Consider the following 23658-nt stretch of genomic DNA (forward strand, 5'->3'; position numbering starts at 1 on the left):
GAGAGAGAGAGAGAGAGAGAGAGAGAGAGAGAGAGAGAGAGAGAGAGAGATGCTTGAAAGGGGTGGTTCAGAAACGTTGTATGAACAGAAAGTGTTCTGAGATATGGAAGCTTAAAGAACTTGCCAGCAGATGATGCACAGCACAATACCGGCCAGGAAGGCCTTATCCTGGGAAGCGACTACACATAAGAGCCTCGATGTACCTGAAATGGTGGGAACTTAAGCAAACTCCTGCTGTGCTAGCCCTCCTTGAGGCCATCCCTGCTGGGCAGCGCTGTAAATAAAGACTGGTCTGGTATAGCTGACCTAGTGGTGCCAGCGTGCTCATGTGAGTGGGGGCTGAAAGAAGCTCCTGTGGCCATTTGGTAGAAATCAGAACTCTCCACGCACGCCTCCTTAAGAAGGAATCCCTATTTCACTTGACAACTAGTGTTTTGATAGGAGCTTGAGAGAAATTGGATTGTATAAAGGGTAGTAATAGCAGTAACTTATGTGTCAAATGCAGACTCTAAGCTGAGCAAGGCATTTTAATGTTCACTACAGGAAAAAAAAGTAGATTTCCCCCCTACCTACCTTACTCCAGTCTTTCCGAATCAGACTGTGGAGACGGAGTGTGTCCTGTTATTATTATAGGCTGTGTATCATTTAACCCTTTGTTTTGCTTAGCTTCCTGGGGGATTTCTGATGCTGCTTAGGGGTATAGCCAGATCCTGAAGAGTGCATGGAGGCCCTGAGTGCTGGGGAACGTTGTTCAGATGGCTGGTTAAGGACAGAACTGTCATATTTCTTCCAGTCTTATCCTAAAGCCACTCTGGGTTCATTCCCAGAGTGGAAAATAGACAAGGTATGTGTCTCAAGCTTGTATTAAGCCACACACACTACTGAAATGACCCTGATGTTGGGAGAAGGAAAAATACAAGGGAGCAGGGTCGTTTAAGAGAGCCTCAGTCCTTCACTGTCCCCAAGCCACTCTTAACTGAACCTGGCTGAGACACCTAACTCTGCACAGTTTCTCCATCTGCAGATGAGAATACTAAGATCCTTTCCTTCACTAATGGGGGTTCATTTGAGGTCTCTGGTGAAAGTCTTTACACATAAGATTATAAACAGGCACACACAAATACACGTATGTATGGAGAAAGTGTACATATTTGCATGTATGTAGGCACTTGCGTGTAAGTGGAGCAAAAGTCAACTACAGGTGTTGTTCTTTAAGTGCTTTTTATTTGTTAGAGACAGCATCTCTCACTGGCCCAGAGCTCACTGATTTGTGAAACGAGGCTGGCTGGTCAGCAATTTCCAGAGACATCTGTCTCTCTGTCTCTAGTGTTGAGATCACAAGCATTTGCCATCGTGCCTAGCTTTTAAATCTACAATAGGCAAAAGGCTTGGAACATCTTAAATCTCTCAGTCCTCACAGAGGGTTATTTAATTTTTAGTGACATTTTAATAATCCCTCAGCCACTTTCAGAGAATTAATACTTCAGACAATATTGGAGCTTGGGGGAAGAAACACACAAACCCTACGTTACATCCTAACCTGCGCAGCTCAGTGGTAATGATTTCTAAGGCATGAGGATAAACATTGATTATATGATGCTTAAAGGAGAGAGGTGGGATCAGCATTGAATCCCTGTTGGAATATTTCCAGGAGAAATCACCATGATATAAAATACTGGCTGGAGGTGTTGAGGTCCCCTCTTTAAAGTCATCTATGTTCAATCCTTTTGTCCCTGAACCTCTTGAAAAAGGAGTTGTTTGGACTAGATTTCAGTAGTGACATTGTAAACATCTATTAGGACAACACTTCCATAGGAAACAAGCCTGGAACCTCCTGAGAGCAGAGCCAATAGCTCTCATATCCACCCATCCCCCGACCATCTCGAAGTAGCTGTAGTCCCTAGGTGGCTGAACTGGTTGGATCCCATGAGGCTAACAGAAAGTATATAATGTCATGGCCCTTTAAACCTAATAGCTAAAGTGGTTATCAAGAAATAAAGTGGTTATCAAGGCACATCCAGGAAGCAAGAGTCCCTGGGGCCAGTATTAGAGGTAGCAACCAGAGGGAGAATAGCCATAGTAGTTTGAGTGTGAATGGCCCCTGTAGGCTCATTATTGGAATGCTTTGTCACCAGGGAGTGGAACAATTTGAGAAGAATTAGGAGGTATGGTGTTGTTGGAGTTGGTGTGTGACTGGGGTTGGGTTTTGAGGCTATTGAGGTTTCAAAGGCTCACATTCTACCCAGTTTCTCTCTCTCTCTCTCTCTCTCTCTCTCTCTCTCTCTCTCTCTCTCCCTCTGCCTGCAGATCATACATATATCTCTCAAGCTTCCCCAGCATCATGCTTGCCAGCATGTAGCCACGCTTCCCATCATGATAATAATGGGCTAAACCTCTGAAACTGTAAGCAAGGCCCCAGTTAAATGTTTCCTCTTGTAAGTGTTGCCCTGATCTTGGTGTCTCTTCACAGCAATAGAACAGCAACTAAAACAATATCTGAGACCTTCATGTTTACTAATATTTAAATGGATCTGAAATGCATGTTCAATTACAGATATTGGCAACAAAGCCAGTGGTATGTACAATGCCTGTGATTTTGTAGCCATTCTGTACTGGATCACGGTATTTACTGTATTAAAGCAGAAATGCACACTAGCACATAATAACTTCAGAAAACACTGGACTGATTTAATTATGTTTCTATTTTTATGAACTAAAAATGTTATTCTGAGGGATGATCTATAGGTGTCACCAAACTGCTAAGCTGTTTGAGACACAGAAATAGAGTTCTTGAGTGGTTCTCAGTGCCTGTTAGGAACATCCAGCTGTGTTCACCTTGGGACTATCTGGAATGAAAATTATCACCTTGCTTTGCCTCTTAGACCACAGAATCTTAAACTCTGGATGGGGGACAGTAAAAAGGCGGCTCTTGCAATGGGGCATTTCATCCTAGTGAATTTGTTGCTCTATGACTTCTGAGGGCTACTGAGTAGCCTGGAGTCTCTCATTTTGATCCCACCCTCTGGTGACACCAATGTAGTCGCAGGTAGTCCAGGGGAACTAATGACTTGTACTTGAACACTACTATCAGCTCGACGCCCAGCTCTCCTGAGCTCCCGTTTTATAATGTCTGCTGTCCTGACACTAGCTTATGGCTCAGAACAAGTTACTTAAGCCTCCAAATTACTCACATAGTAAATTGAACAATAACAAGCCAACTGGAGGGTTGTTATAAGAAATGGGAATAATGTATCTGAGACCCTTGGAACAGAGCCTGCCAGGGAGCAGTAGCTGCAAAAGTGGATGTTAGCAGCAACGTTGTCATTACTGTCATTTAAAGTCCTTGAGAAGTGCTGCTCTTGCCTGGGAAGGTGTGGGGTTGGAGGAGAAGAGTCATGTGAAGTGTGACCAAAATGACACGATGTGCTGGGGAAATTTAAAGGAGGAAAAGGAAAGACAATGTGGAAAATGTGGCCTTACAAGTTCTGAGAGATATCCTTGTTCATCTTGAAAAATATCTCATGCTGACACTTTGAGGTTGGTGAAGTAAGCTACTGTTACTCTAATATTATATAGCTAGAAACTGATATGGGGGGAGACCAAAGGCTTCCCCAAGGCTGCTAATCATCCAGGTATTTCCTTACAGGTTTATGGGATCTTGGTTTGTTTATATATTTGGATGTATGTGTTTTAGGGACATCTGGGGACATCCCCATGGATTTATTCATAGGATCCATAGGAGGCTAGGTACATTTTCATCTGGGGTACGAGGCTTTGAGGATGTAGAATGCTTAGAAAAACTGAGTAGGAGAAGTATCAGGACGGGTACATATATTCCTTGAAGGACATATGAACAGATTTCCTCCAGATTCCACAGGCTGTTCCCCTCCCCAATACTGAGGGTGGTAGATAGTTCAGAAGTAGGCTTCCCTCTTCTGCCCATGGGCTTTTCTGTGTTTACCTTTGAGGTGTAGTGCAATGGGGCCACATTGGGCCAAGCTCTTGCCAGACTGGTCTCACAGAGTAAATGTTGATTATATTTACTTTACTTCCTGACATTAAAAATAATCATGGAAGGTGGCTCTGTACTTTGGCCACCAGCTTTGAGAAGCCCAGGTAAAAACAGAGGGCATCTCTGATTCTCTCAGAATGGTACAAGCATTCTTCACACTCCATCCCAGGAAGAGGCCCGGACACCTAATGGGCATTTCTGTTGGTTTAAGCATCTCACTCACATACTCCGCTGTACAGTTCTCAAGAAGTGACAGACTAGAAAGGCTACGGTAGGTTAGAAGAGTCAGTAGAAACACTGGGGAGTTTTATCTAAAATACTTTATCAAAGAGATATGGAATCTTCCAGTGCCTCCTTTAGAGTAGATCCCTTACATAGCTCTTCTTCTTTGATCAGGATCTATGCTCTCAGAGGGATAGTTGAGCAAGCTCCCTGGGGAGGCCCTGCATGCCCTTATATGTGCAGGAAAACTGGTTCATTTTAGTTTCTGTTCCGTGAATCGTTCAGGACCCATAATGCCATGGTTCTCAGGAGGGATTTGTTACACAGTGTGCACATGAGCTGATTATCATAAATGTCTCCTATGAAGGAGGACACAGGGACATCAGAATCACAGTCAGATAAAAATGGAAGAGTTCTTGGTCTTCCTGCCTTCTGTTAATCGAGGGATGTAAATCTCAACTTCAGAGGAACAGCCCCCTTCCTCTGGAAGACTCTGAGCCTTTCACACTTTCTCTTAATGCAATTGCCTGTCGACACCACATCTTAGTTTGGAACACCTATCGTCTTTCTGCTAATGTTTATCTGTCCCCTAAGGGTCAGATCTTGATGAGCCTTGCTTGCTATTTGATCCAGGGCCTTGCCAAAGTTTTCATATTTTCACACTTGACAAGTCATTCTGGGCCTCCTCTGCTCTTTCTAACTTTGATCCTTGTGGTAGTTTACAATACTTTCTTAGAATTCTTTTTCATACCCTGCTTTGGCCTGTTTTAATCTGCTAAAGATGCTTGTATTGTGTTCTACTTCCCCAAGAATCAGTTATGCATTTTCTTAAAGACAGTCACCCATTTTCTTTCTCTGATTGAATACTTGATCCCCAGGCTTCCTGAATGATTACAGACACACCCTGCCTAGTTTTCTGGTCTCATCTCCTTTCCCCTATCCTGGACAATATGCTGTTCTCCCAGCTCTTCGTTTGGTTTATAGAGTCCCATCTTTATGGCGTCATCTTCCTAATGTATATGTCATCCTAAGACTGTTCTTCCTGCAGACTCTCCCCAAGTCTTACCCATTCTGAGGCTCTCCATTCGTGATTTACTCCTTGACCTTTGAGTAGCTTGAAGACTATCTGTCTAAATAACTTATCTTGGAAAGTCTTGCTGTCCCTTTACAGTGCTTTGTTGCCCTGTTGCTCATGACGTATTGGCTAAGTTGACTAGAAAGTATCTGATGTGTGCTCTGAGCCTCCACACTTCTGAGATCCCTCAAATTCCAAATCGCAAGGGAATTATGTAATAAGGAAGGAGCACTTGACTCATTAAAACACACTCCTTTCTTTATGCTTGACATTCATAAAAGGAAAAATATCCCTCCTCACATCCCCCACTATCCCATGAACCACGGGTGTGACATATTTTCCAGTAAAAAGTTACACTTTATTTTCATGTCATATTGTCCAAAATGGTAACAGGTTTTTTGCTCTGGTCCTTCATGCTGCATGTTTCTTTTGATAGACAAACAAACGCTTCTCAAAACGAGATTCTAACAGGGAGAATAGTTATCTATTTAAGGAGCTGCTGTATTCCTCCCTTCCAGAATATCCTCCCCCAGTATTGTCTCTCTCTTCTTCTAAGGCATGAACCTGAAACCACAGTGCTTCCCAAGTCAGCTGACTACTCTGAATAACTCAGAAAAGTATGACTTCTACTTTTCGTATATCTTTGATAAACATGGTTTCCCTTACACTTGGGTTTCATTCCTTCTCAAAGCATCCTTTCCTCGCCTTGTGGCTGACCACCAATCAGTGCCGGCTGACCTCCGTCAAGGCCTTCCCCTTTCCTTTTCCATTCCTCTCCTCGAAGCTACTGAAATTTACATCTTGCCTGCTCTAGTGTTTTTGTCGTTGTTTGCATGTTTGCTTGTTTTTATTTAAACTCTAATAAAATTGTCCTCTTTGAATGAGCTTTGGTGTTGCCCACCTTTTGGAAAAACAAAATAAACAACAACAACAAAACAAAGAACTCTTAGAGTCCAAAGGTATACTAAATCTAACATACTAACTCCTAAGAGGCAATGCATTAAAAGAGCAAGGCCTCCTTGTCTTCACTGAAAAGATGGCTAACCTTTCATAAATTTGGGGTCATGAAGTCATGTCACTACTTTATGGGGCTTAGGATACTTTCCTTCTACAGGAAAATTAAGAACTTAATGTGGAAAAATCTCGATAGTGACCAGGCTATTTCTTAGAACTCATAAAATGGGTATAAAATTACCCTGTCTTCCATGTTTTATTTTATTCCTCATGTAAGAAATTCTTATAATGCTATCTTTGGTTCATTATGAATGATTCATAGGAAGGAGCTGTATGATCTAAAAAAATATGTTTAAAAAAGAGAAATCCATAGAGTGGGCTTAGGGTCTCATGGCATGGTCTTTGGACTCAGAAATTCATGGAATTAGATTTTTGACTAGTAGCTAATCAAGTCTCGACAAAGACAAGTGAAGTGACCAAGTATATAATGCAGCCAAATTATTGTTGTCAAAGTATATTTGGCTGTTATAACAAAATATTTCACATGAGTAATTTTGAGGTACCAAATTTTTGTTATAGTTCTGGGGGCTAGAAAATCCCAAATCAGGCACTAGCAGTTATGGTGTCTGAGGCGGTTGAATCCCTACGGGTGCTCCCTCTGTGCATCTTCACAGTCAGAGGGGTAATGGGCTCCCAAGGATTCCTTGATCCAAGCATTAGACCTCCTCATGAGTTCATACCTTTGTTAGATATGCTCCCTTTTCTCCAAAGGCTGCATCTCAATACAAAATAAGGGTGAGATTTCAACATAAGCATTTTAGAAGGACACAAAAATTCATGAATTAACACCAATAAAATTGGGTTACCATTTTGTGTGAAGGAATATTTTTAACAGACAGCTCATGAGTCAAATCGATAAATAACTTGTCATTTGAAGTCCATTCAATAACTTGAATGAACCTGAAGTAAATTATGCTAAAAGAAAACATGCCAACCTCAAAAGGGTACAAACGATATGCGTGGGAAATTGCAGGCTGGTCTCCAGTCGAGCTGAGGTTTGAACAGTAGGTGTTCATGACATGGTAGGCATCCCTCATGCTCTTGGAACTCCCACCCCTGCCTAAGTTACCGCCCCCCCCCTCACAGTCCGCACAAGAGAAGCATGGTCAGTAGTCAAGTAAGCAATGGCCCAAGCTTCTGACCTTCAGGCTAAACTCCTCCCAGTTACCTAGCAACAGTGAAGACCATAAAAGGGGCTGTTAGGCCCCTCTCTTACTTCCCCACTCTCTTGTCTCCCTCTTACCCCTCTCTCTCCCTTCTGTCTTCTCTCCTCTCCTTTCTCTTTGTCTTCTCCTCTCCTCTCCTCTCTCCCCCTTACTTTCTCCCTAGACCCCCCTCTTACTACCTTCTCTCTTTCCCCCTGCATTTCTATAATAAAGCTCTTAAGCCATAGAGAGTCTCTGCTCCTTCTAGAATCCGCTGTGCACTCTGGTCAGTGTTGGGAACGTCTCCCCCTATTCCCTCTCTCCTATAACCCTGGTGGCTTTAGCAAAGTAGCTCCGGGTCCCTAGGCAGGGCTGCCCCTTGGCCAACCCTGAAGAGTGGGATAGAGGAATGTCCACCCAGGAATGAGTGAAACTCTGGCGGGGCGTGGGCCTCTTTTCCCTTCCCGTACTTCCCCTGCCCCCTGGGCCCCCCTTTAATTTTAGTTCCCAACAGATATGAATTAGTTAAATAACATGTTTTAAAAGTAATAGAGTTGAAGTTAAGTGTTTGATAGTGCGTAGAAACTGCCAAGGAGGAGGGCGTGGTTACGGTGGTGTGTGTGAGAGCCTTGTGCTGGTTAAGGATAGTAGAGACTTTGTGAAGGTAGACAGTGATACTGGTACAGATGAAGCCATGTCCACTTCCAGGAAAGGTGAAGATGCATGGTGGATTGTACCTATGTCAGCTTTGTGATTTTAGTAACAACTCTAAGGCTAGGCAGGGTATCTCCACTGGGGACTGGGCTTGGTCAAAGTTAAAAATTTCTATGAATCTATAATTAGTTCAATATGAAAGAATTTTTATATAGATAGAATTTTTTATAAATATTTTTTGTAAAGATAGAAATTTCTTCATTATTTTAAAGGATGGTTTGCAATTGTAATCAGCTGGTGCCACCAGTTAGTAAAGGGTTGGTCTGTAGAGGGGGCCTGTGGCTACCTATCAAGCAGCTGCTAGTTAGTGCCATGTAGATTCATGTGTTTGAATGCCCATGGGAGTGGCACTATTAGAAGGTGTGTGCTTGTTGGAGTAGGTGTGTCCTTGTTGGAGTAGGTGTATCCTTGTTGGAGTAGGTGTGGCCTTGTTGGAGGAAGTGCGTCACTGTGGGGGCAGGCTTTCAGGTCTCCTATGCTCAAGCTCCACCCAGTGTGGAACACATTCTCCTTTGGCTGCTTGCAGATCAAGGTGTAGAACTCTCATCTCCTACTCTAGCACCATGTCTTCCTGGATGCTCCCCACCATGACGATAATGGACAAAACCTCTGAAACTGTAAGCTATACCCATTTAAATATTCTTCTTTAGAAGAGTTGCCTTGGTCATAGTGTTGCTTTATAGCAATAAAACCCCAGCTAAGATGGCTGGTGTCTGTGGTACCCAGGTCCTTGGTTTCAATGCGAGGCTTTGCACAGAAGCCTTTTACTTATCATAGAAATGGAAGGTCAAGGTATAATAAGATCTCCATTAATCTTTTCTTCTCCCAGGTCTTTGCATCTCTGTCCTGATAAACAACCAGAATTTAGACATTCCTCCCACTCCACCAGCCAATGTTGTTCCTCTTCAGACAGAAGTGGGAGGACACATAGCTAACTGTGTTGTTCATCACAGCATGAGACTGGGCTCTGGGGTCAGATCTCACGATTGTACCCCACCCCACCTCCCACTGTCTAAGACCTGTACAGCAAACAGACTGTGTGTCTACTCCCTGTCTCTGGCAGCACGAACACATCTGGTCACCTCATGAAGGGAGCATGTGACAGAATTCAAGGCTTTCAGCTTTTGAAATGTTATGTATGGGCTAATTATGTATCCTCAAGTCAAATTTTAAATTATTAAAAGACTCATTAGCATTAATTCTGTCCTCTTTTCCCAAATGTGTTCATGTTTTATAATCCTTGTTTTAAAAGATTATCTGCAGTTATTACATAATTATGCACTAATAAACAGTCTTTTCTTGCTTGCCATTTTTCCACAATAATATACATGTTTTTAAAGGATAAGTTCTTGACCTTAAAATTATGCAAATGTGATAAGAGCAATAATTCAACTGTAGCCTCTAATTCCTGTAAGGGAAAATATGAAGAGACCCTGGGTGCTACGTTTGTTTTCAGCTAATTATAATGTATTTGCTTTTCCATTAGTCCAATAATTTTTTCTGTCAATTCAGAATTAAGCAATAAGGCACTGAATTATATAAAGGCTCACTTAGCATAAGAGACACACCCCATCATTTCTAGTCCTCTGATTTATAGCTCTTAAAAAGAACAACCAAGGGCTCTGTGTGCCCTTTCGTATTTATATTCCATCATATAGTCACCTCAGTAACTTACGCACTCTTAAGGAAGTCTACTTCTCAATTAGCTCCAATCTTTTCTAACCCGTCATCTCATCATGTCAAGTGGATTTGCACATAAAAAGTTTATTAGCAACTTCAATTCTAATTCTTCCTTATGTTTCCACCCTCACTCTGCCTAGCGATGTCTGTTTGTCAGTGACAGGGTGGGGGTTGGGGTGGGGGCAAGGGACTTTTGAAAATGTCAGTTTAAAAAAATATCCACATTGGACCGGTAGCACATTTAGCAATTGTTCTTTGCACTGTGGGGCAGTACAATAAATATTGTCATATTTCAGCTGAGGCTGTGATGTGAGTCTTCATAGAATTAGAAGTGAACTTTCCCTGCTGTAGAACACAGCATTTTAACTGTGTTTAGGAGGGATAGGCAAGTAGAAAAGAAAACCATGAAAGCAAATGGTCATAGCCTATAAACTATTTCCACATACTTAGTTACAAAGTAGAGGGATGCCTAGCTTTTTTCTAGGACTCTAGAGGACAAGGAGGTTAAAAAAAGAAGGAGGAGGACAAAGAGGAGGAGGAAGAAGATGTGCAGTTCAATCAACACAAGAGGCACAGCAGCTCAGGGTTAAAACCTGGCTTCTAGCTGGAGAAGCCTCTCAAACCTTCTAGATGCAGTGTGCCAATGTGGGAGAAGCCTGGCTAGGCAATTAACTTACCAACATCAGGGTCCACAGCTTGCACTCTGGTCAGCAGAGCCTTAGTGGCCGTGTTCTCATAGACACATGCAGTGTAGTGGTTGGAAGAAAACACAGGGGGGTTATCATTCACATCTTCCAGGAGCAGGAGGACACTGGAGCTGCAGAAGCGGCCGCCTCCATCAGTGGCCCTGGCGATCAGGTTGTATACCGGGACCCTCTCTCGGTCCAACACGGCCAAGGTTTTTAACTCACCTGTGAAACGAGATAGCGGCGTAGTTGGTCTGTCTCTTCAAAAATGGTCTTTTCATGGAAAAGCAGAAAATCAATTGTACAAAAAAATTCCAAATACAAGAAAAACCAAGGACATAAGGCCTAAGTGCCCTATAAATTAAAGAAATACAGCAAATTCAATTTTGTAGGCATCATGGAAAATATCACAGAATTTTAGATGCAATGGCAAAACAACTGCTTGACCTTCAAGTTAATTAATTCCTTTGCAAAATTTCCTGAGGGTTTTTTCCTTTAGCAACTGGAGGAGGCTTTTATGGATGGATGGCTCCAGGTACATTGTTGTCCCTGGTGTTCATGGCCGACAGGCCAGGAGCACAGTATCCTGTTTCTAAACAGGCCACTTTTATCCCATCTTTTAGAGGGAAATAAAACCATCAAAACTAGCTGGCTTTCCCAGAAAAGTCTTGAGGGGCCCTGTGATGATTAACATTGGTTGTCAATTTGACAGGTCCTACCTTGAATCCCATAGGAGTCAAGGTTCCTGGCACACTTAAGAGGGATTATCTAAATCAGAGATTTCTCTGAGAGATTGTCTTGAATAGGCTGGCTGAGGAGTAAAAACCCATCTTAAATATGAGAGGCTCCATTCCCCATGCTGGAATCTTTGGACTCTGTAAATGGAAAGAGTGGGCTGAGTTCTGGCATTCATTTCTCTGTCTTCTGACTGTGAAAGCTATGCCAAGCTCCTGCCACGGGACTGTCCTCGTGATCCACTGGACCCTAGAGCTCAGAGCCAGGCTAAAGCTCTCCTTCCATGCTTTGCCTTTCTTCTTCACAGCGCCTAGAAAAGTAACTAATGTAGGATTTAGCACCACAAAGATCAACCTTAATATACAAAACAACACAGGCCACACTGAGTCATTCGGCCCACTTATTGAAAAAGTTCCAACTGACCATTCAGGAGGACATTCAAGACCTTCAATTGTCTGTTTAGAGATGCTGCCTCCTTCTTTCGTGCTCTCCTTGATGTTCTCCTTCCTGTAACCTTCAGTGTCTTGCTTCAATTCTTAGAATCTTGCCCCAGCTTTCCATCTTATTTCCTCACAGTAACAGCTACATCTGTGGTTTTCCAATATGGCTTCCTTTGCACTTCTGGGCAGCCATTTCAATGTTCCTTCCTTTATCATGGATATATGTTGCTTATCTTCCAGTAGGGTTCAGAGAGCTAAGGAACATGTTCTCGTGTAACTATATTCATGCTTCCTGCTAGGAGCCATAAATAAGCCACTGATTTTTGAAGACTGAGTTCATTGGTATGAACACAGAATGTGAAATATGCAAGCTAGTCACTCTTTACATTCCATTTAAGAATTGCCACGAAATGAACCACCTAACCCACAACACGGGAATATCTTGCTGCCATAGAAAACGACTTTTCCATCAGCTCTGGCCTTCTGTTCAGGCATCTGACTTCAGTTTACAAAACCCTTTGCCTTATCATTTTTGTCTGATTATGCAAGGAAATTTGGGGACTCATAGCCCCTCAAATAGGGAAGGAATGTTTAATAAAATCCAGACAACATTGCTGTAACAATAAGAAGGGAACCAAAGGTATTTCATCACGAAGAAACTCTTCTTGCTAAGGACCATACTTTAGTTTGCATGGTGACCAGCATTGGTGATGCAGCTCCTGTTCCACTGTTTGTGAGCCTGGCCATAACTCACAGAGATGTGTGTGGTCATTTAGTGCTTATAAACATGGGGAAGTAGATTGAAGGAAGGAAGAAAAAGAGGGAGGAGGGGAAGAAGAAAGTTCCAACCCTAACCCAAATCAAGTTCCTGTGGCCCAGAGTACCCACATCTGTATACTGTGAAGCACTCACTTAACATCTAGTGCATCAGAGTCTCATATCACTCTGGCTAAGTATCTAGTCATGATGAGACCACACGAGTAGGTAACTCTTACATGGATAAATAATGACATTTCCACAAAGAATAAATTTCACCTTACCACTTTCTGGATCTAGAAAAAATTCATTGTTTCCAGATCCATAGAGTGAGTATCGTATATCTCCATTGGATCCAATATCCGCATCCTTGGCACTGACCTTCAGGATGATTTTATTTGATGGAATGTCTTCAGGAAGTGATGCTGAATATGCAACCTGGGCAGAGGTCAGCAAGAGTAAGTCAATCATTACTGCCTGCAGTACAATTTTATAGATACTATTAAAGCGCATTTCTTTAAGATTCATTCCTGTGGTTTAGCTTTTGCAGTTTTCCCCACTTGCCTTAGACCATATTGCAGTGTGTAATAAAACTTAGTATATTCCTTGCCTTACCTTTTTTGTGCACATTCACTTAAAGAATTTATTGAGCACTTTTTATATGTAACATGCATAGATGATATGGCTGGTAAGAAGACGTTGCTGTAGCAAGCCGCTAACATTGCTGCATTGGGAAACTCAATGCTCATCCCACACTTACTGTGTCCATTTCTGTGCTGAGACCAAATGGGTCCCTGGGGTTATTTCCATCTCTTTAAGTAGTCCTGGGTAATATCTGGCTTTAGCATAAGACATTGAATCTATATACATCATTTTTCTAAGCTACCAAACACAAATATTGTCCCCTGGTCCACAGCTTAGGAAATACAGATGAACAGTTATTTAATTTTGGCAAGAAAAGTGCTATCTAGCTCTTGTGTCGGCAGTGTGTGTTTCTACAGTCACGGAAAGGCTCTTTTTATGTGAATCTGGAGACCCAACTCAGCAAAAGTGCTGTCACTGACAGCTATATAATCTATAAACAGGCAACTCACAGTGTAGGGTTCATCTCTCTTAACCAGTGGTTTACAAAGATGGTGTGAGAGCCTTTATGAACTACTTAAAGGTTAACTCTAAGGCTCACCAATCATATTTAATTGGAAGAGAGGCATAGGGACTGGGCACATGGTCTTGCCAGCTACCTAGATTCCTTTCACATTTGGGACATTTTATCCCAGACTCTACTTCTTACCCTCTTATATTCAGTTGAAGATAAGAACGGATATTACCCTGGATTTAAGAAAAAAATGTGCAGTGGGTTTGAACTTAATCTTAGAGGGGTGAGTCAAGTTTTAAAACAGCAGTTTCATCCCCAAAGCTCACCTGATCACACACTGGGCTGTTGTCATTTACATCACTGACAGTCACTTCTACCATGGCCTGTGTGACAAAGAGTCCATCAGAGGCAGTGATATTGAGGAAGTACATGTCTTGTTCCTCTCGATCCAGAGGCCTCTTCACATAGACCTTCCACTCACTCTGTACCATGCCCAGGGCAAACCGTCCTCGGGGGTTCCCTCCTGTGGGGGAAACAGGGCTTCTGAGAACTCACAGTGGGACATACATGTGAGAGTCCATATGGGGACATTCAAGGGCCCCTCACACTGTATCCTTATCATGCTGAAAAGAGTGGAAACTCCCTTAATTTCTCCTGTAAAAATACATGCTATCTATATGCTTATCTTGTGTAGAAAGTAAAAGAATAACTTTCCAAGAGAATAAAATCCACAGAGAGAAGCTGGGATGATCTTTTGTTTAGATTTCCTTAAAGATAATCAGATTCAAACTGTGAACCATCAATTGGTTCCTGGGATGATGCAATTGTCTTTACACTCGGCCTCAAGAGAGGCTGTAATACACTGTAGTCCTTGTCACCAAGACAATTTCATTAGCTGCTGAGTTGATTATACAATCAAGACAAGGCAGCTAGTTCTGTTAAGAAATCTTTTAATGAATGCTTTATCATACTGCTGGGGACTTTCTCATGAGGATTGGAATTTGGGGGAGAAAAGTTTGCATCACAGAGGGCAAACCAATGGTATTAAATAGTCTTAGCAAGGAGTCATTTAAGAAGCAGCTCAAAGAAACACAGTTGAAATAATTAAGTCAAACTGAAGAGAGTGGCTTGTGAAAGTGGGTGGAAAGAAGACAAGATACACAGGAATGGCTCAAACAGATTTCTTTTCCATTTCACGAATTTGGTGAACACTAGAGCAGTTTGACAAAGGTAGGAAGAGGGAAGGACACTTGCCATCTCATCCCTAGGAAGGAAATCATGTCAGTTCTGATGCCCAGAAAGGGTTGGCCAATGACAATAGACAGTAGTCAGATGCAAGAGTGAGGTGGCCCTTTATCTGGCATTCAGGATTATTTATCCTCTGCTCGAGGCCATTTTTTCTAGACAGCAGGGCCGCAGAGGCAGCCAGGACCACAAAATCTCCCTGCTTCACCACTACAGCTCAAGTTATAAAGGGGAAGATTGACAATAGGTGACACAACCATGTAAGACGCCATGAGACAGAGAGCCCATTGCCTTGGGTTTCTCTAGGCGGAGTCCAAATCTAGGCGGAGTCCACCTTATGTAAATGCTAAAAGGCAAACAACCAAAACCAATCCAACAAATAACCTCTGCAGGGGAACCTGAAGCTTATTATTCCACATTAGCCAATGAGACACACTTTGGTGAGCATCCTGGAAGCCTCTGTCCCTCCTGCTGCTCCAGTGAGGCTCTGAACAGTCCAGCTGCAGAATTCATGGATTTCCCTTTCCTCGAATAAACCTTTTACCATGTTAACGTGATGCTTGGTTTGGTGGTGTGCTCCAGTAATGCCAATATTGTGAGACTGGGACAGGAAGGCCATAAGTTCAAAGCCAGAGTGGGTCACATAGTGAGTGCAGAACAAATGAAATGAATGTGCCCCAAATTATTTTCAAACACAATAAACAAAAGCATAAGGAAAAATATATTGCAAAGTGTTATTTCACTGTAAGAATGGAGCTGGCTCTCTTTGTGACCCATTTAAAAAAACAACAACAACAACAAAACAAGCATATGGTCCTAGAATTCTGAGTATTACCCTGGTTCCCCTTTATAACTTTTCAGTGTGAAGAAAACCTCAGGACAAATCGCCCCAAGTCATATATAGAAGGCACACTGGTCCTCCGGGGCAATGATGCTCCCCCTTTCAGAGTTTTTTTCTAGTGTATGGAGACATTTTTGGTTGTCACAGGACTGTTGTGGGTCTATATGCTACTAGAATCAAGTGGTTGAATCAAGTGGCATGACTGTGAAATAACCTACAATATATAAAGATCAGCCTACCTACCATAAGAGACACTTACCTGTCCCCAGGTAGTGGTGGTAGCGACTGAGAAACCTTGCCTCAGGAGGCTCTGGGTCCTTCCTGCAATATCACTTTCTGCCACCTCTGGCTAGAATTCAATTGTGCTTCAGTTGAATATTATTCCAGCACACACAAATTTAACCTCTCTATTAAATGCTTTCAATGCAGGCGAGCCCACACCATTCCTTTGTTACATAAAATGATTAATGTTCCTTTGTTAGTCTGAGGCAGCACAGCCAACTTGTGTTACATCAAGAGCAAAGCTTAAATCTAATTAAAATCAGTTGGTGGTTGACTCTGCTAATAGTAAGAGGAGTTTAAACTCTGCTGCGCTCATTACTTTAGTGAAGCTGATGGGATGGTCCCTTATATCATCTTCTGGTACTTCAGAGACTATATAAAAATAATTAAGGCTGAGTGCCAAATACAAAATTATTCCAAGTACAAAAGGGTCCTGCAGAATGTCTCCCCCCTAAAAAAATAACTAAATACAAATAAATCCAATCCTTTCTTTATTTTTTATTTTTGTCTCTCCGGACCCAGAAGCTCTATGCTTTTAACTGCAGAAATACACATTTTTTTTAATGGAATAAGATGGCAGCTTTCAGAGAAAGCACATGATATATAAAAGTGAGAAATGTCATCAAGGGAGTAGCACCTTGAAAGACACAAAGAAGAATCTTGGGGAAGTGTGGCAATCTCAAGCTTTTGGTGTTTGCTCCAATACAGATCTTATTCTGCAGTGATTAATTAACTTTCCACTACCATACTTAAGCAGAATCAGTGTCCTAAGGGCATCCTAATTAATTCATTTTTCACTCTGAATAATGTGGTTTTTCTAAGGGGAAAGCCACCTGACGACAAGTATTGATGCATTATTTAAAATCTTTTGGCATGTGGCTTATGCTCTGGCTCTGAAAGTCTCAGAATCAAGGTGCTGTCTCCCAGGCACCAAGCGGTTTCTGGAAGGGACTTTTCTAGACTTCCAACCCTTCCTCCTTCATCGCTGAAAGTGTGGCATCCTAGAAAGCTGTTCCTGAACAGGGGAAGACCTTTCGCTCTGTTGCGAAGTTTGAAGTGTCCCAGAACCATGGTGACATTTTTGAGCATGCTTAGTGACCTTATTTGTCTATCTCAGTTTTTTTTTTTTTCCTTTCTGGTGAGCAGCTACTTACTATTGGGGGAGCCAGATAGAGGTTGCAAGGAAACGGGGCTGAGAGAAGACATATCCTTTGATCCTCAGTTACAAATTTAGAATTCTCAGAAAAGGTCAAACTGAGATTTCTAATTTGCATGTGTGTGTGATGATGCATTCTTATAACCAGAAGAAAGCTGCACATAAAGCTTAATGAGGGAATACTATTGTTCTTCAGCATTATTGAAAGCTCACGAGGGGATTATAGTTGAAAAACATCTCTTTCCACTAAAAAGAGCTGTTATTTTAATTTCTTCAATTAAAATAGTTTGTTCATTGTTTGTTTTTCAAAACTGCAGGAGGTGTTGTAGACTACAGACAAGTGAATAGCCAACGACTAACTCCCTATGCAATCAGACTTCCTAATCAGAACCAGACTCCCACCCTCATCCTCGTCTCAGCCTCCTGTCATTGTTAGAGCCACCTGTCTTCAGAGAGTAGAGCACATGGAAAACCTGGGTGATGAAACTTACCTGTAATGTGGTAGCTCACTTGGCGATTTATGGTGGAGGTGTCTCTGTCCAAGGTGCTGAGAACAGCTACCACCTCCCCTGGTGGGTCGCTCTCCTTCACATTTCCTCGGTACACCTCATGAGCAAAGACTGGTGCATTGTCATTTATATCTGTCACCTTGACTGAGACCAGAGCCATGGAAGAAAGAGAGAAAGCCTCTCCGAGGTCGGAAGCCACCACGAAGAAGGAGAAGGCAGGGTCTGTCTCATGGTCCAGGTCCTTCAGTGTACTGATCCATCCCGTGTTGCTGTCAATATTGAATGCCTCTATTACCTTTTCAAGATGGGAATCTGAGTGTAGGGAGTAAGTGACCTGCCCATTGGCTCCCCAATCCATGTCTATGGCTCTCACCTGGGCAAGCTTGGTGCCAACAGGCATCCCTTCCATTATGATTGTCTCGTAGGTCGAGGTTTCAAAGACTGGCTTGTTGTCATTCAGATCCAATACCTTGACATCTACATCCACAGTGAATACAATGTCCACCTTGTCCAAGGGTATAGTAGCTGCTACTTTAAAGTGGAAAGCTGGGCTGACTTCATGATCAAGGCGCTTGTCAAGCTTGATAGCACCTGTCTCTTGTTCTATGATGAAGACACCCTCTTTGTTATTCTCTGGCCGTTCTCCATTAACCATGCTGAACCGGACACTTTGATTGGGCAAAATCCTTAATGTGTCTACTGTGCTTCCAATGGCTGTATCTTCTGCAATGGTAAAGGAGTACTGTGACTGGGTGAAGGAAGGCAGAAATGTTTCAGGAGGCAAGACGTGGATGTAGACGGGAATGAGGGAGTGTCTGACTGGAATGCCACCATCTACTGCCTTCACAAAGAAGGACAGCACAGTGCTTCTTAGTTGGTTAAAATTGCCTTTGGTCACCATCCAGCCATTATCAGGATCAATTTCCAAGAGGTCAGCCACTGATACTGAGGCCTCGCTATAGAGGGAATATGTAATTCTAGAATTTGCTCCATCATCTGGATCCAAAGCTTGAACTTGAGTGACCAAGTGGCCCCTTCCTACGTCAGCCCTGACGCTGGCTCTGTATTCCACTGTCAAGAACTGAGGGGCGTTGTCGTTCTCATCCACCACAATCACCCGTACAGTGCAGAACGTAGTTCTCCCTCCGCCATCCAAGGCCCTCAGATAAATACTAATATCTCCTTCCAGGGGGTTTTCACGGTCTAGTCTTTCTGTTGTGATGATCTGTCCATTGCTGTCTATGAGGAACCGATCCTTGGCAAAGTCATTGATGATGGAATAGCTGATCTGTCCATATGTTCCTGGATCCCCATCTGTGGCTCGGACATGAATAACCTTTGTCCCAGAGGCTGCATTCTCTCTTACCTCAGCTACATATGTGCTCTGTGAAAAGGCAGGGCTATACAAATTCGCCCCAAGGACCCTGATGTGAACCTGAGCAGTGCTAGTAAACAGTCCATCAGACACAGACACGTTGAGACTGTACAGAGGCTCCATGCGCTGCTTCCGGTGGCTAGACAGTGTGAGAACTCCACTCTTGCTGTCCATCAGAAAGCTGGTTCGATCATTCCCAGATAAAATGCTGTATTCCAACCGGTCAAAGTCAGAGCTGTCTGCATCTGAGGCTTGCACACAGGTTACAAAATGACCCCTGGGAGCTAGTTCACTAACATAAGATTCATAAATGAGTTGATTAAAAACCGGGGGGTTGTCGTTAACATCAGAAATGTAGATCTGAACCAGGACTTCACTGCTCAGGGATGGAAAACCATTATCAGTTGCTGTGACTTTCAAGGTACAGTGCTGCACCAACTCATGGTCTAGCATCCGTGCTGTCAGGATTAAGCCACTTGAGCTATCTATGTGAAAGTAATCTGTGCTATTGTAAGTATCCTGGACAATCTGATAATGCACCAGCTTGTTGTTTCCTGAGTCTGCGTCAGTTGAGACAAGTTGCAGAACGGGTGTTCCAATAAGAGATGATTCAGATAGTGTTGTGTTGTAAGTGGGCTGATCAAAGACAGGAGGGTTATCATTGATGTCATCCACTAGCAGGTCCACAGTGACTTCAGCTCTGGCACCTGTAAGAGCATCACTAGCTCTCACTGTCAACTTGTAAACTGATGTGACTTCATAATCCAAAGGACTAATGACTTTTAGGACCCCAGTGTCAAAGTCAATGTTGAACTGTTGGAAGGGATCTCCATCGATGATGAGGTATATGATGCCCTGACCTTCTGGGCTAGTGGCGTTGATGCTGAGAATGGGAGTGTTCATTGTGATGTCTTCATTGATTGATGCTGTATAAAAGGGTTTATCAAACACGGGCATTGCTTTGTTAACAATGGTGATGGGAAGTTCCACAAATGTGGACAGAGATGGATTGCCACCATCCTTGGCGAGAATGGTGACTCCATAGTCAATGTTGGAGAGATCTGAGTTGAATGCTTCTTTTAAAATCACATTCCCTGAATTAGGGTTAATTTCAAAGTGACCATAGTCATCCTGCAAGACATAGGTCACTTCTCCATTGGCACCTTTATCTTTGTCGATGGCTGTTACCCGGTATATCAGAGTTCCTGGCTCAGCATCAACTTGCACAGCAGCATAGTAAGGAAGGCCCACAAAGACAGGAGAGTTATCGTTAACATCTTCGATGTTAACTCTGACTACCACCCTGGCCACACGCAAATGGTCTAGCTCACGACTGGCTTCCACCACCAACTCATATAACTCCTGTTCTTCGCGGTCAAAGGGTACTCCTGTGGTCTGAATGACTCCTGAGGTAGATTTTATCTTGAATTTATTTCCTGGGTTTAAGATGCTGTATTTTAAGGGCTCGTTAAGGCGGTTTCCAACTGCATTGACAATAGCAACTTTGGTTATGTTTGTGCTGTTCTCTGAGATGGAGGTGGAGTAAAAGCTTTGTGTGAAGTGGAGGCCACTGTCCATGGCTTCTTTAACCATGATGGTGACCATGGCAGTACTGTAGAACTTCCCATCAGATACTCTGACTATCAGCATGTAGTGGTCTTTGGAGAGATTATTATTTTTAATGGTGAGCACTCCAGTATTTGGGTCCATTAGAAAATTATCCACACTCCCTTCCATGAGACTATATGTCAGTTCAGGGGGTACTTCAGAGTCAGGGTCTGTGGCGCTCACCTTCAGAACCTCCACACCCACGTAGGTGGGGAGAAGTAAGACAGTTTCAAACACAGCCTGAGTGAACACGGGTGGATTATCATTGACATCTGTCACCTCAATGTTGACTTCAACCGGACTTTCTGCGGTTAGCTGTGGGTTCCCGCTGTCTCTCACATGTACATGGAAGTGGAAGTGCGCGATAACTTCATGGTCTAGGTTGGCAATTGTTCTGATGGCTCCTGTGCTGGAGTCCACTGTGAAGAACTTCTTGGCAGTGGACTCCACAATCTGATACACCAGAAGTGCATTTTGGTTACTGTCAGCATCCGTGGCTCGGATCACCAGGGGGCTGTTGTCTAGGTTCCTGACAATGCTGTTGATGGGGGCAGCCTCACTCAGGCTGCCTGAATATTGAGAAAAGAGAAAAACAGGGGGGTTATCGTTTTCATCCACAATCTGCACACTGACAGTGGCATTGGAAGCCATGCCTGCCATGTTAGTGGCCTGAATGATGAGTTGATAGGAAGAGGTATGTTCATAATCCAGAGCTCTCCTAGTGGTGATGACTCCAGAATATGGATTTATGGTAAAGACTCCATTGATGTTTCCATCTTTGACTTCGTAGATGAGGGTCGACTGGCTGATGGCTGAAATCAGGATGACAGATGTTCCAATATCCACATTTTCATTTACTTCAGCTTGGTAGTCTTTGTGAGTGAACTTGGGGTGGGAGTTATCAGACATGCTGATGGAGATGCGTACAATTGCAGTGGCAGACATTGGTGGCGAGCCCTGGTCTGTGACTTTCACTGACAGGACAAACTGACCCATGGCTGCCATGTCTGGCTCTTTGGAAATGGTAATGATGCCCAGAACTGGTTCAATCTTAAATGTATTCCCCGTGTTCCCTAAAGCACAGAGATCAAAGGGAAATTGAGTTACAAGAGGGTCATTAAACTATTCCCATGGAGATTAAACCATCTTCTCAAAGAGCTTGTCTACACTGTGGTCAGCAGTAAGAAAGAGTTTAGAGTCCATCCTAATTATTCTGATATTAAAAAAGCAGATCTTCCTTTCTCTGGTAAAAATTATATCAAATCAAATATCTCAATCCAGGATAAAATCATCATCAGCAACAACAATATAGCACTATGTACACATTTGAACTTGGGCTTTCTCATTTCTGGACCCATGAGAAGAGGGATAGCTGGGATTGGCATATACCACTACTAATACATCTGCTTATGTGAATGTACATATGTCATAACTGCAAATATAAAATCAATATATACATACACACATATCTATGTATCTATGTCTGTCTGTCTATCTGTCTATCTATCTATCTATCTATCTATCTATCTATCTATCCCTAAACACTGCTATATTAAGCTCAGTCTTCCTCTTTAAAGAGAGCACTGTAGGAATAGTTTCAGAACCGCCTCACAGTCACTTGGTTTCAGGGTGTCCCATTGGCAGGCTTTGCATGTGTAACTCATGCTACTTTACCACATAAAAACCGACTTTCTCCAAATGGTGACTTTGCTTAGATGGGGAATTCTTCTAAGTTATTGGACGCTTTGTAAGTTGCAAGGATTTTTTTTTCAGGCTTTCCCTCCCTTTATTCTTTCCTTTTGTTCTATACCCTTCTTACACTGTAAGAACACACACAGGCACAGAGACAGATGTACAAACAGACATAGAAACATGAGAGCATTACTCCAGTCTGTAGTCATTGTGTTTACTCAACAGAAAGGTTTTGGTTGAAGTAGATGATCATCAGAGCTGTCCTTGAAACTAGGAACAGAAGGCACAGCTCCCAGGAAATGGAGGCATGGGGTGTGGCTGTGACAGGTCTGGCGTGGGGAATAAGGGGGGGGTGATAGTAGAAACATTTTGGATAAGCAAGTGTGGGCCCAGAGCCCATGTCACTTGAGCAATGGTCCTCTCCAAGTGATGTAGTGTCACACAGCTTTAGATGATGTCTACGTTCATTGATGCTGATGTCCTACTTAACAGTCTCTAGGTCAGTCCGGCCTCACACTTGGTCAATGGAGTTTCACAGAAGGAATGAAGCTATGGCATATATTGGCTCCTTTGTAGTCCTGCTGTTCCATCACTGTTGGAGTCCCATGGCTACTGTGATCCCATGACAGGTCCAAGCTGGCCCTTCCCACTCTTTCCCTCTTCAACATATGGGTCCTTCCCTTGGCATTGGCTACCTGCTTATTCTTTCCTTCAGCTCATAAGTGTCTGAAAATTAAAATCTGATTGTTTTCTTAGAATACGTGGCTCCTGTAGACTTTTGCTAACATGGCTGAAGCTGCATTCCTACTGCTTTTCTGGTATGCAGTACAGCTGTGTCACACTGATGAGGTTCAATAGTTACTGTGGAATGCTCAATAGGAGAGACAGGTTGGAAAGGCATGTTACTAGATCTTAGGATCCAGTGTATTCCCAACACTTGCTGTCTTCTATTTTGCTGCTTTAGAAGCAATGCTAACAGTAAATGTCAAACTTGAATTCCCCAAGATTTAAAGCTCTGCCTTCCTGCTTTGCTTCAGTCCAAAGTAAAAGCTTTAGTAGTGACTTTAGAGGCCAAGTAAAAGATAGGAAGTTTATGGTCCACCACTAAACAGGATAAAATCTGGCTTATCTGAGGTTTGTGAGACAAGTTCAATAAAACCTAGCATTTTATACAAGCAGCCATCTCTTGCATTTGTTTCCATCACTTGGAAAGGAACTTGGTGAGCTGCTTTGCGAGGGCTCTGCAGGCCTAGGGTCCACCTATTATGCAACTGTGAGAGACAGGCAGGCCCCAGGTTGGACTGTGTGTGTGATGGACGGGCTGTGTGATGTGGTGTGTGTGTGTGTGTGTGTGTGTGTGTGTGTGTGTGTGTGT

The 23658-nt window shown here is 42.9% G+C and overlaps 1 protein-coding gene across 7 annotated transcripts in view; it reads right to left on the reverse strand.

The window, feature by feature from the left end:
* Positions 1–23658, reverse strand: part of Fat3 (FAT atypical cadherin 3) — a 603560-nt gene that overhangs the window by 70228 nt on the left and 509674 nt on the right. For all 7 annotated transcript variants that reach the window (XM_021205908.2, XM_029542742.1, XM_029542740.1 and 4 more), the window contains 4 exons: positions 17591–21664; positions 13902–14098; positions 12764–12917; positions 10540–10773 (listed from right to left, as the gene is read on the reverse strand). In XM_021205908.2, the coding sequence (XP_021061567.2) occupies positions 10540–10773; positions 12764–12917; positions 13902–14098; positions 17591–21664 (4659 nt within the window). The remainder of the gene's footprint in view (positions 1–10539; positions 10774–12763; positions 12918–13901; positions 14099–17590; positions 21665–23658) is intronic.

The sequence above is a fragment of the Mus pahari genome, chromosome 10 (genome assembly GCF_900095145.1).
Source record: "Mus pahari chromosome 10, PAHARI_EIJ_v1.1, whole genome shotgun sequence".
In the NCBI taxonomy this organism is placed as follows: Eukaryota; Metazoa; Chordata; class Mammalia; order Rodentia; family Muridae; genus Mus; species Mus pahari.